At 39.8% G+C, this 14,132-nt stretch overlaps 1 protein-coding gene across 6 annotated transcripts; it reads left to right on the top strand.

The window, feature by feature from the left end:
* On the top strand, positions 1-13,356 carry tmc6a (transmembrane channel-like 6a). Of its 6 annotated transcripts, none has more exons than XM_028599240.1 (19): positions 5-234; positions 546-859; positions 6,069-6,221; positions 6,314-6,422; positions 6,501-6,585; positions 6,669-6,932; positions 7,013-7,221; positions 7,330-7,474; positions 8,044-8,187; positions 8,788-8,945; positions 9,777-9,867; positions 10,043-10,140; positions 10,237-10,332; positions 10,414-10,489; positions 10,582-10,715; positions 11,491-11,667; positions 11,860-11,938; positions 12,803-12,877; positions 13,086-13,356. In XM_028599240.1, exons 1-18 carry the CDS (start codon positions 185-187, stop codon positions 12,875-12,877), a joined length of 2,457 nt encoding a protein of 818 aa, XP_028455041.1. In that variant the 5' UTR covers positions 5-184; the 3' UTR covers positions 13,086-13,356. The 6 variants fall into 6 exon arrangements, with proteins under 6 accessions (XP_028455046.1, XP_028455042.1, XP_028455043.1 ...); XM_028599239.1 differs by having other exon boundaries at positions 6-234; positions 13,037-13,356; XM_028599243.1 differs by lacking the exons at positions 5-234; positions 546-859 and adding an exon at positions 5,461-5,491 and having other exon boundaries at positions 12,803-13,356.
* The last annotated feature ends 776 nt before the right edge of the window (positions 13,357-14,132 follow it).

The following is a 14,132-nucleotide window of genomic DNA, read 5'->3' as shown; positions in this document are numbered from 1 at the left end:
GCACTCATCGGTAACAAGCAGATCACTTTGCACCAAATGCAAATTAGGTTCAGCTGTGCTGAGAGACAGAGTGTGAGAGAGGAAGTCTGTATGATGAGTTTTGACAAAAGGCCAAGAATAGCCACAATGTTGGCAATGTCACTGGGAGCAGTGTGTTTTCAATAACCAGAGATCATCGAGGACCATGGCATACAGTGTCAACATTTGTGAAACGGATTCTGAGTCTGACTTTGAGTAAGTCCTTTTGAGAGTTTCTTAACTTTTTGTTGTTTAGTTACCCAACTGTTGTGTCATCTGCATATTTTCTTTTGATTTAGTCTTTGGAAGCACTAAACATGTTACCATGAATAAACATTGATGGATAACTTTTTTTCTATAATCAAATTGTGTTACTAAGAAACTAGATTTTAGTTTTGTCTTCTTGATGTTCTCGACTCCGTGTTATTATTTTAGGCATCTTGCTCTTAAGTATTTGGAACTGGAAAGCATTCGGAGACTTTGGGGACTCTGGGTCATTATTTCCTCTGATGGTTCCTCTCCCTCAGGAACCTGGGTGAAAGTGAACCAGGTCAGGACTCCTTCCAGGTCGTTGCAGAGCCAGCAGTCAGCACCCAGAGGTGTCCTCAAACGGACGTTTTTAGTGAATGCACACGTATAAATACAGAACATCTGACATTTACTGCAAGCGGCCACGAGAGAGACGAGACACTCAGCAGGGAGCAGAAGAAATCTCTACGGAGGCATCACTGGTCAGCTGCTACCTTAAAGGTCCTCGCCTCAATGCCCAGTCGCACTGCTGGCATGCACGGAGTTTGCGGGGGGGCAGGGGGAGCACTGCCCCCCCTGGTAGCTGAAACGGGTAATTGCATTGTTTCAAAAATGAGTGGAATAATTACTTCTGACATAACCAGATATTTTATAAATAGGCCTACTTTAAAAACACAAAACAACTAAATGGGGATAAGTAATGCATCTGATTTCATATAGGCTACTGCTTTAGTAAAAATATTTTTTCAGGGCTCTGCCTCTCACCTGAGACCATTGTCGACGCATATGCAGGACGCAAAAAACAATATTTTGTTGCACTAGTTGGGACATCTTACCGTGCCAACGTTACAATAAAGGTTGCCTAAATGCCATGTATATACATTTGCTGTCAGCTTACTAATTGAATGCGCGTTTTGTGTAGATTTGGACTTTGATACGTTGTTTTCCACTTTGTTTAAACTGCGAAGTTCACCTCGTTCACCTGTTTGGAGCTGACTGGTGAATGGGACGCTTGTTTAGGCCTTGCTGGATACACCGTGACTCTGATTGTGAATCTACTGATCGCTGTGGATGACTTGTTTTCATGTCATTGGATTACGGCAAAATAGCCTACTGATCTTTTTTCTTAACGTGTCTTAACGTTTTATGGTGCGATTGCGCTTGGTTTCTGCATTTGGAGAGGCATTTCAACATACTGGAGGTCCAACACTGATTGTTCACTGTTAACCTACATGTTAGTTGAATTTAAGTGTCGGGGCATTCTGCCACCGTCTGTCTATTGTGCTCCAACGCAGCCGTGCCCACGGGCGTCAGTTTGGTTTGGAATGTGCTGGGGACAGAGACTCATTCGGAGGTACACTTCCAGAAGTGATGGGTACAATGCCGCATACGTTTTTTTTTCTCTTTCGCGCAGGTCAGGTTTAATGTAGCCTACGTAAACAATTACCAATGATTACCAAATTTCTCCTCATAACCACGGAAAACTGTCAAAAAATAGAACCCAAAGTCGAATTATTATGGACGTTATCTGACATTTAGCATTTCTGCTTCACATTTTCAGCAGGGCAGCGGAGCAGCTGTTGGTTGACTCCCCACAGTTCTCATGGGCTTTATAAGTCCTAACATGAAAAAGCTTAACGTGGTTTAATATACCTAAACAACGATCAATCATCACCACATTTCTGGTTAGATTTTTTTTTTTTGACAGTTTTCAGTGGTTATGAGGAGCAATGAGAGAAATTTGGTAATCATTGTTTAGGTACAAGCTTTTTCCTCGCCATAGCCTGTCAAGTTCTTTTGACCGGCATAAGTGTTCATTTCAAGATATGGCCATGATGCATTTGGTGATTGTTGAGGTACATTAAACCACGTTAAGCTTTTTCACGTTAAGCAGAACAGGCAGCGTTGTGAACAGAGAAGCGTACAGCCTGCGCAGCAGCAGAGCGGCTGTGTCTGTGCCTGCCCTGTCGCTCAAGAATTATATGCGTTATGGACTTCTTTTTTTAACTAAATTAAGCTCGAGGTTTTAAATTGTTACAATGTAAATTCAAATCTGCTTAAAAAAATAAACATGTTTATTTAGCATGTTTGTTTTTGTCCATCTGTGATCGTGCTGTGTTCCCCAGGTCTCAGTTGCTACAATGAGGGTTTTTTTTTGTTTTGTTTTTGCCCCCCTGGCTCGAATGTCAAACTCCGCCTATGACTGCTGGTGAGATGAAACCTTCCTCTACTGTTCTATTTGTTTCTTGGCAATGTTGATATCCCAATCAGACAAGTATGTATTGCCAAGTAAGTAACACTTACAAGGAATTTGCCTTGGCGGTTTGTGCATACATAAATAAACCTATTGAACATTAATATGAAACAAACAATAAAAACAGAAACAAATATACAAAATAGCTGTTTAAATTAAGAAAAAGAGTTTAGTGCAAAAAATATATAGTATATGCAATGGGCAGGTGTATAGCAAGTGTGTAGGTTAAAGCCCATGTTGCAGGTTAACCGCCACTGTTGATTAATAGGTACATATAGCACTCAATATATGTATAGGCGCGGGAAGTAGGGGTGCTGCAGCACCCCCTGTTGGCGGCAGCACCCCTTGTTGGCAAACTGCGATCAAGCCCGTATTACCCAATGGGCATTAATCATTATGGTGAGAATTACCAATCAGAATAAAATAAGTTGTTTAATGTAATGATTGGGAGAAGGCCGCATGCACTGTGTAGATTGGCTAAAGATAAAGGTGGGTGGGCATAGAGCAGGTTGTTTACATCGCACTGATCTAAGATCAGCTTTCTAAGAACGAGTTGAGATTGAAAGAGTGGAATTAATTTGTAACTGATCCCCGGTCAGATTGGGTTGTATCAGCGAGTGAAAGTGTGGAAAAGAGAGAAAGAAGCGGCTGCTATAAAAAATGTCCCGCGAATAAATAGCTTTTTTTAAAAGAGCTGGGAATGACTAAGAACAGGATGTCGAGGAGTTAGCCAACGTTAGCTTGGAAGAATCGCTGGAATGTCCAGCATCTCGGAGGGGGGACGAGGCTGGCGGCAGAAAGACCCGCTCTCTCACTAACGAGGCACTGACCCGACACCTTCACAACGGTGAAACGGTACCACGGGAGCGGATTCTATATTCACTGTCCACCGAAGACGTTTATGGCGTTGCCTGAAAAGTGCTCCCAACACATAGCAGCGCATTTGTAGTACGGTTTAGCGAGCTGCTGAGGGAGCTGGACTTTGAGGATTTGATCTGCGACTTTGCAAAGAAAAAGACAAGAAATTAGAACTTCTAAAGGTAAGAGCTATTATGCCATCTGTAAATTGAGTAGGTTAATATAATCTGTTGTGACCGTGTGACCAGATAATGTACATATTTTGTTTAGTTTATTGAAATGCCATGCATATCAGACGTATTGTATCATGATTTTGTGATGCTGTGAGGCCTGTATGAGACAGTTGTCAAGTGCAGTAGCCTAGCTATATGTTGGCTTTTGCGGTTTGTGAAGTTGCAGCTGACTAAGTGACCTTTATTTTGCAACCTGCACTCAGCTGTGTTGTGTGATGGCATTGTTGTATCTTCAGTCAATCACGTTTCACGTGCTTTCTGCTTGGGTGATTTTTAGTGAATAATATATCGCCATAGTCTTGAGCCATACAATTCTTTGGTATGATTTAATTAATTGTAACACTGTCTTGTGATGTGTGAGTCAGATGGCAGTACTTGGTTTATTGAGCTGGAAAGGCATACTTGATGCCTGCTCAGCTGGACTAGTCATTCATCTTTTTTTTATATTATAGAGAGAGAGAGATTCTGCGCACCCCGCACCCCCTGCAGAAAATGACTTCCCGCGTCTATGAATATGTATATCATTGTTTAAAATGTCTCCAAATAGTGTTAAAGGCCAGTTTTTTGTCAGGTTTTTGGTATTAGTGTTTTTTTCCCCGCAATTCGGTGATGACGTCACGTTGGGAGACGTGTATCAGCCTACTAGAACTATGGTGACTGACTGGGATGAGGAAGAGGGTTTTTTTATTGTCCATGAATAGCACCAAGTGAAAGTCAATGTTTTATTTATATCTAGTGACAGTGATTAGTTCAGCTAATTACCGGTAAACTTATCTAGATCTAGAAAATACAAGGCATCATGCTAGCTATGTGCTAACTTGCCAGTCCCACCTGTGAAATCCCCCGATGGTTGTAAACACGGATATGATTGATATCATGATTAGATATCTCACGTTTTGATGGTAGCCTACTAGCTCCAGTAACAACATATTTGCCTGGTGTTTATTTATTACTTGGATGGGGATGCTGTTCAGCTTTTCACAAGTTTAGACAGCTAGCTAACGCTACGCCGACGTTTCGCTAACGTTGGCGCAACAGCGTTAGCATAGCCGGCTAGGTAAATATTACAACTGCCTTCGGAGTTTCCTATATCTGCGTCCACGTTGTCAACATAAGACTTGTGGCGTTAGTGCTCCTTTTGTACCATAACTTTATTGAATGAAACGTTAAACTTCGCTCCCACAAAATTGGTTTTTGTTAGTTACATACAAAGGTAACTGGCTATAGTTAGCCTGTACGTATGCTAGCGGACATTAGCTAACGTTGCATAGCCAGCAAGCAGCTTCTAGTTGGGTCATCTATAGCAGTTCCGTGAGCGTGGAGAGGAAAGGTTTGTTTCTCACTGGATTTGTCATCTATGAAGGTTAAAGAAAGAAATTAACCGGGGTGCCCCTCTCAAAAATGTGGAGAAATTATTAATTAAACCCAGACATCTGATGACATATGTGTATTTTTTAATGTTTGCTGTCCATAACTGCACTCAGTATGAGCAGAGCTTTCATTTGAGCCTAATATTAAGGTTCTTTGACGATTTTGAAAAAATGACCTTTAAATAGCCAAAAATCGGCGGCCATCTTGAATTTGAAGGTCAAAAATAGGTCAAATCAATAAATCTTTATCATTTATGAATTTCTTGACCCAAATAGACTCAGAAACCATGTATTATGCAGTACTGTGGGCAAAACCATTAAAAAGTTAATTTCCAGCTAGGCTGACGGCAGCCATTTTGGATATAGGGCTCCCAAAAAATTTCCCCACATTTTTGAGAGGGGCACCCCAGCTAATTTCTTTCTTTAACCTTCATAGATGACAAATCCAGTGAGAAACAAACCTTTCCTCTCCACGGTGACAGAACTGCTATAGATGACCCAACTATTCGGTGAGCTAACACATCCATGTGTCTCCATTTCAAAACATCACTGCAGATTGACTGCTTTTAACAGCAGAGGTTGATTGTGGGCAACATACTGTCGCGGTTAGCTCGCCGAAACTACTGCCGATTGCCGAAGTTGCTGGCTGGCTACGCAACGTTAGCTAATCCCGCTAGCATATGTACAGGCTAACTATAGCCAGTTAGCTTTGTGTGTAATGTTACAAAAAACACCTATTTCGTAGGAGCGAAGCTTAATATTTCATTCAATAAAAGTGTGGTACAAAAAGGGCACGAACGCCACATGGCTTGTGTTGACAACGTGGACGTTACTACAATATTGGTATCGATATCGAGATATTTGGTCAAAAATATTGCAATATTTGATTTTCTCCATATCGCCCAGCCCTAGTTTAATGAAATGCCGTTAAACCAGAGCACGTTTTCCTCCCATCCCCGAATGCTATGTGGAGTAGCCAGACCTTCCTTCAGTGCGCATTGGAGGAGGTTCTGGCAAATTGAGACTGTCTGGGTATCTGCTACAATCTAGTCACATATTAAAGTGACCTGTTCCTTGTCCACACAGGGATAAATAACGCTGCAGTAATTCCCCAACATGCCAGAAACTTGTCTCAGTTAGACCGACACCAGACCTCCTCCCAAGATTCTTCTCAGCCCTCCAGACCAATGCAGGAAGACTCTGTCCAGGCCAATATCGAGGAGGAAATCTGTAATGAAGGTATACAGAAACTAAACCGAGATTCAGTGTTGGCTGCAGCAACTCGTCTGCATGTGTCAGTAATTTGGTCGTTTCTATCTTTTGGTTTACAGAAAACAAGAAGGAGCAGTTGGTGTCCATCCTCCGAGGCCTCTCAGTGGGCGAGGGCATGCGCAAGCTGCAAGCCTCGCCGCTCAGCCTGGCAGATAAGATGGAAGTCAGGTACATGTGAACCTGAACATTCAATGTCCTGCAAAATAAAGCCACAAGCACTGTGGTAACTTCTTATCTTTTTATCAGGCAACTTGCTTTTAGTGACGTAGCTGAGAGTTCACTCATCAGAAGTATTCCATGCTACAGTCGTCTAAGCTTGTACATTTCAAGGGTGAGTAAAAATAAGTGTGCTACGTAAGGTATACACCATTTTTGTTTTGTGTATCAGTCCTTCACTCATGTTTTCTCCCCCAGACTTTGCATCATTGCCTGTTTAGCTGCCTACCTGTCCTCACTTCCCTCCAGCTGTGGCATTCACCCATTAAGAGACTGAGCGGACGTTTCGGAACCGGGGTACTTTCTTACTTTCTGTTTCTCCGGACCCTCCTGCTCTTTAACCTCCTCCTCTTCGTCATCAATGGCCTGTTCCTGGTCTTCCCTCAAGCCGTCAACCCTCCTCCCCGACCTCATGACTCTAATCTGGACACTTTCACTGGCCTTGAGCTTCTCACAGGCACTGTAAGATACATCACAGCAGTATGAGCATGCTTATTTCTGTGGCCCTCTCTTAAAAATCAAATCTCTGTTGTCTCTGGCAGGGCTATCTCTCTCAGAGTGTGATGTTTTACGGCTACTACACCAACATCATTCACAAAACTTGTCGAAATGACTCCACTGCTGCTGAATCCCCTGATCTGCCAGTCTGTGATTCCAAAAAGCCTCAGGTAGTGCCGTACAGTATACCTGCAGCCTATTTCTTTACCATCGTCATCGCCTTCTACACAATCTGCATCATCCTTGTGTACAGGTTGGACAATAAATACATTACTTACAAAATAACTTATCTATGTAACTTATAGAACTTATTTTACTACTTCTGCGTTGTGTATTGTATGGCTAAATTGTTCTCCTGCAGCATATCCAAGGCCTTTGGAAGAGGTTTTCAAGTCCTTAAGTCTAATGGGAATCTGGCAGGAAAAGTTTTCTGCTCCTGGGATTTTAAAGTCATTAAGAAGACGTCTGTCAGACTGCAGTCTGAGAAAATCAGTACTCAGCTCAAAGTAAGCAATCATTTGAATATTCAATTAGACTCACTTAAGAGAGAAACTCATTTTTGATATAAATACAAACAGTCGAGATGATGATTCTACATTTCCTTTTAATGGTAGCATCATCATTTAAAGCACCATCATTTAAAACATGAACAAACTGGCTACACATACTTCTTTTAAAGCCGATAATCTTTGATCCTCGGTGATAGATATTTAGCATCATTAACATAAGCTCAATGTCAGGAAGTTTTCAACTTTTTTTTTTTAATTTAAGTTAAAATTTTTACAACCGGTGACACATAGCACAGGCCATGGTGAACAAGGCATAGTGAAAACAGTGTGTTGTGTCACTTCCCTTCAAGTCTCCTACCCACCCACAAACCAACCCAGTTCAACACAGGAAGCTTGTGACTGTTTAGCTGTAGGCTCCTCACCATGCATAAAGAGCCTGAAGACGGCCATTTTCTTATGAAGGAATTATGTTTTAATATCCTGTTCTAAACCTAATCGAGTGAATATGTCACAGAGATCATTTAAATGTGCTGGCTCATCCTCACAAACTGCTGCTCTTCCAACAGGAACTGCTATCTGAGATGTTGCATGGAGAAAATCAAAAGAGCTGCATGCAGCGACTCTGCCGACTCATGCTGCACCTGGTGGCGTGGGTTGCATGTCTGGCAACCATCTTTCTGAGCGCCATGACAGTCCACTACCTGTCAGAGGTTAGAGATGCTGTGCAGCCAGCCATGACAGATTTCATTCATGTTTCTCAAGACCGCTGTGATAAAAGAGGCGCCTTCCGACCACAGTTTATTTACTTCTTCTTTTTCTTTGCTGGTCGATGTTTAACACATTTCTTTTTTGTCTGTTGGGTTTTTACAAAACTGCTAAGCGTGATAATCTGCAGAAACCATCCTGATTTTGATATGGGAGGAAGAGTTTATGTTCAACATAGTGGTTTCTAAACTATTTCCTACTTTTGGAGAAATTCCTGCATCCTCACCTGACATGGCAACTTTAATCAATATTGAGGGAACTAGTAATAGTTCAACTTTGCACACACTGCCAGAGACACAAAACACAAAAGGGTCCTGCTGAGAGCAAGATATGCCACTTCCTATTTTAGAACCGACGTTAGCAAACGATTGTTTCTAAACTTTCTGAAACCTATGATTTTGCTTTCTGAAGAAATATTGGTAACCCGAATCGGAGCTATCTTGTTTCTTTGTTCCCAAAAGAATCAGATTCTGAGGTCTTTTCAACTTTAGTTTCTCTCATGAGGTGTCTGCAGTCATTAGTCATTTGTCCATTTTCTTTCACAGAGTGCCATTAAACAGAGTTGTTTGGAAAAAACTGAGCTGCTGCTCTTGGCTGCAGTGGTGTCAGGCATTAACCTGTTACTCCCGGGCCTCTTCAATCTGTGTGCTTGGGTCGAGAATTATGACTCACCCAGTGTTCTTGTCTACGTCTCCATCTTCAGGTGAGGAAAAAGAACTGCATGAAACACAGCCAATGTTTTAGTAAATAAATGTTCTTTTGATTATTGTTTTATTTACATAGATTTCTTTTGGCATTTAAGTTTTTAAAAAAACAAATAAAAATAACGAGCACACATTATTTTAATTTTCTGTGCATAGACTCATAAAATGTTATCCCTACCATTTATTTCACTCATTGAAAGCTCCAGATTCAAATGAATCAATGTCTTATTATAAACTTTAGCTTTAATTATCCCTCTTCAATTTCATTCTATGAAGTATTATTGTAGTGTAGAGAATATTTATGTAATGTTTTGTATTTCCCTTATGTATCACCCAAATGAATCATTACATGTCTCAAATTATGAGAATAAACAGCCTTTAAAGATATATTGTAAAATTCTATAGATTACATATTAATTGGAACCACTATTTACAAACACAACAGCATCCTATAGCTCTATACGCTTAGGCTTATACCCTATACCCTCAATAAAGATGCAAATGGATGATGATGATAATAATATACATTTTATTTGTAGATTTGACAGATCAATCCCAAAGTGCTACAGATTAAAAACAGGTTAACAGAAGCAAAATGAAAATAAAATTAACTATTAATTTAATAAAAATAAACACCTAAATGTGTATTTTGGATGTTTTCTTTTCATTAGTCTGAAAAAAATAAATGTTATGGAAGCAAAATAGCCCAAATTGCCAACCTGGAATGCCAGGCCAAAATCCAATTGTCCAGTTTTTGCCTGCCGTGTCTGGCCTTAAAATATTACTTTTTAGCAATAATCATGGCTGTGGTCTAATCATTATTTTCTCAGGAACCTGTTGTTGAAGGTCAGTATTGTTGGAGTGCTGTGTTTCCGCTGGCTGGGGAGAATTGCTGTGGAACGAGAACGTTGTGGGATACAGGTTAAAAACATTCTCATATATTTAAACTTCTCGTAATTGTAGTTGTGGAGCGACACTGAATTGTGCAACATTCTTCATTCCTAACAAATTTGGACACTAAGTAATTACATGTTTGGCTTTGACCCAATTCTCCCTTATGATGTGATCTTTAAAATATGTTTCTGTTGTCCTGTAGTGTTGGGAGAGCTTTGTGGGGCAAGAACTGTATCGCTTGCTCCTGATGGACTTTGTCTTCACAGTGCTTTACACTTTTTTCGGAGAGTTCCTGTGGAGGCAAGTTGGCGCTTTACCCACAAATCGCGTAACTTGATTCTGTCGTTTGCCGTTTTTATGAAACCATTCACTGAATGTTTTGCATCTTCCCTCTAGGCTCTTTACCAAGCAAGTGCTGAAAAGGAACAGGATGCCAGTGTTTGACATTGCTCGTAATGTGCTGGAACTCATATATGGACAAACCCTCACTTGGTAATGATGCAATATTACACCCAGCACTTATTTAACAAATAAAAGTTTAAATAAACATTAATGATCTTCAGTTCTTCTCAGGTTCGGGGTGCTGTTTGCTCCACTGCTTCCTGCAGTCCAGATCATAAAACTGTTTGTGCTATTCTACATGAAGAAGGTAAGAACAGGTACAGAACGTGTTGTTTCAACATTATACAGACAATGATTTGCATGACAAAGTTCACATTCTTCCTCTGGTTTCTTCCAAAGAGCAGTCTGGTGCTGAACTGTCAGGCATCGAAGAAGCCCTGGAGGGCCAGTCAGATGACAACATTTTTCATCTCTCTTTTGTGCTTCCCCTCATTTCTTGGCGCTGCCGTGTCGGTCACTTACACAATTTGGACGTGAGTACAACAAACACTGTCCCGTCTCATAATGACAAAGTAAGCATGACGTCAACAATCTCAGACACGCAGCTTTCTGAAAACAGGCTTTCAACACAATGACTGGCTGTCAATATACTCCAGGAATTTACTGTACTCGAAGTGTATGTTAAACTGAAAATATAACTTTTTTATTTTCAGTTTCACCATGTTTAGATTAGCTGATGTTCCTAATAAATACAAATACGGTAGCGTAAGACTGGGCCTGTAATCTGTTTGTTTTTTTATTGTCACAAATCCCATGAAAAGACCAAAACCAACAATCCTTTAAACTACTAACAAATGCATCTATGTGCCTAATATAGCTATTAATTTGTGCCATAGACATCCATTGTTGTAATAAATGCATCAATTAGCATCAGAGTTACACTCTATGACATTCCTTCATTATGATGAATCATAATGTGTATTAATCCACAGCTCAAAGTAGTCAACACGTTTGGCAAATATACTCATTTGCTTTCTTAGTGAGAGTTAGATGAGAACATTGATACCACTCTCATGTCTCTTTGTTACACTATTTCTTTTAATGATACAGTATATGTCTTGAATTGATTGGGCTAACACATTGTTGGTTCTGCTCTCTTTATGTGATATGTTAACACAGATATAGAATAGCCCAAGCTAACCTCATCTTTAAATCCAATGTGCTTGAGTTTGGAGCAATTGAAAAGTTGTTCTTGTCCAAATACTTACAAACTGCACCATAATCATCAAATCAATCTCATGTCCACAGGATTAAACCCTCGTCAGGGTGCGGCCCTTTTAGGAATCTCACTACAATGTTTCAGTCCAGGCAGCTGTGGGCCCAGGAGCTGGAGAACACCCACCTGATCCTGTCTTGGCTCAGCTGGGCCTACAACTCTCTGGTGGAGAACCCACTGTTCTTATTCCTCGCAGCTGGAGTCTTTCTGTAAGTGGTGACATGGGGATGTAATTTTATATGATTTTTATTTTTTTTCTCTTTTGTAGTATTACTAATAGGTGTATTGTGGTGGTAATGCTATTAACAAAGTGTCTGCCTTCTAGAAACATTTACTGTGTCTGAATAATGTTTATGCTCTTTCAAATTTGAACTGATCTCTTATGCTTTCTGTATTTTCAGAATGGTGATATATTTTCACACTCAGATTATTGATGGCCAAAGGAGAATCATCAGTCGGTTAGAAAAGCAAATCGAAAATGTATGTCTAATCAAACAAGTGTATACAGCCATATATGCTGGTCTATGCTGTTTGTTTTTTTTCTAGCAGGGATGCTAGCGAGCATGTACCTGTAATAGAGGAAGCTCCAGTTTCAGTACCACGTTCCTAGTTTTTTGTGTAAATGCTAGAATGTACAAATGTAGTTACCCAAACCTTTGTTTGGGTAACTACATTTGTGCAGTAGGCTATTCCAGTTTTGTTTGGTAAATAGGGCCATAGAAATGCGGTTGTAGAAATGCCTACCACTGTGGTCCTGAAACTGCAGCTTCCTCTATTGCAGGAATGTAGTAGGCTTTGAGCCAAATGTTAACCTTATGTCAACATGCTAACAATGCTACCATGCTGATGTTTAGCAGGTGTAATGTTTAAAATGTTCACCATCATAATTTTGTATTAATTCTCTTTAAAGAGCAACTGTTTGCATTCTTAAAACATCTGACGATGTGATGATGGCGCTAGAGGAAAAGTTAAAGGATACCAAAATAAGTTCATCCTGAGGGAGACACCAATGCTAACCAATACAGTCCATAATACCTACAAAACTTTACCTTCTGGTGACCCTAGAGGAAAAATTGGGGGATCACCAAAGTTGGTAGGAATAATTCTTGGGGCACCATGGATATCTCTACCAAATTACATAGCAATATATCCAAAAGTTGTCGAGACATGCCATGAAAAAACAAAATGTCAACATCGTGGTAGCGCTAGAGGTAAAGTAAGGGCATTACCAAAGTCCAAAGAATCAATTAGAAAGTTGACATTTGCAAAAACAATTTGCTAGCATGTCTAAAAACCAATGTTGATATTAATCTTGTATATGTGTATATTTTCTGTTGTGTACAGGAGGGTAAGGACAAACAGTTCCTCATCACCAATTTGCAAGCCATTTATGAACGGAGTGGTCTGGTTTCCCCTTAGGTGGGTAGTTTCAAAATGGTATATCCTGTGCGTGGTTGTAACAGTATTTGTTTGCTCACTTTTTTTTTTAATGACCTCACTTACAATCTCATGTGAACACAACAGTTTTCTTCTTTTTCTCCCCTTTGTCTGTGGCTGAACAATATACACACACTGAAGCAATGCAAAGATATTAAATTAGCTGTGACAAGCACCTCTCCTTTGACAGGTGGTTGTCAACGTCCTATGGAATGTCAGCTACAATGAGAACACAAAAACCTGTAACTGTAAAGTGTATTAATTTCAAATATATTCCATAATGTTTAGTTTCTTAAGTTACACAAGTATGTATGTATGTAATTTTACACACACCCCTCACCTGGGATGTAGCAGGATGTTTTTTTTTAATTAATGTGTAGTTATTTTTCAAATTATGTTAATGCTTATGAATAATTATCTTGAACATGTATGAAAATAAATTTGTTTATTGGAATGAGGAACTCTCTTGATGCGGTTTTTTGTAAAATTCAACAACATGCAACTGTCCCCTTATTTGAAAACCTTGTATCTGATTGTCCCAAACACTACAAGTATTCCTCCGTCATTCACCAGAACACAATCAAACAAATTAATATTTTGCAATTTTTTTGTGATGTGTCCCTGTCAGAATGGGAAATAAGTGCATTGCAACATACTGATATCAACGTGAATTACTAAATGCAACGTCCTTATTGCAGCTGTGCCCTAAGTTTCCTCTAAGCACGCTTTACAGAAAAAAAAGTGTAAAATGTTTTCTTTTAGCATCACGATAAGATTTTCTAAAAACACATTCAACACAACGCTATGTAAAATGTTAATGTGTGCTGAGAAAAAAATTATACATAAACAAATAACTATGAAGCTGGTTTTATTTTAAAAGAGCAAAAATGGAGAGGGTAAACAATGGATTATTACATTTTTACTCATTTGACTGAAAACCTGTACTACACGGTGATGTCACACATCAAACAAGCTTGCTGTTTAGTCTGCAGCTCCATTACCAAGTTCTCAATGTCAATTTGTTTGGAATTTACTTTTCACCTGGCTGCTGAACAAGTTGGGTAACTCTTTGACTAGCCACTCAGTCTTGTCCCAGTAAACGTCACAAGAAAAATCCCAATATACAAACCCACTCCACAGCAAGTTACTCTGTACTTGGAGTTTGTGTACTTGGAAGAGCGGGTTGCTAAACCTCTCCGTAATGACCTCTGGTAAGTACCAGCTTTCTTGAGTTCAT

This window comes from Perca flavescens, chromosome 15 (genome assembly GCF_004354835.1).
Source record: "Perca flavescens isolate YP-PL-M2 chromosome 15, PFLA_1.0, whole genome shotgun sequence".
Taxonomy (NCBI): Eukaryota; Metazoa; Chordata; class Actinopteri; order Perciformes; family Percidae; genus Perca; species Perca flavescens.
The sequence above is the reverse complement of the archived record's forward strand: the minus strand, read 5'-3'. Positions and strand labels throughout refer to the sequence as shown.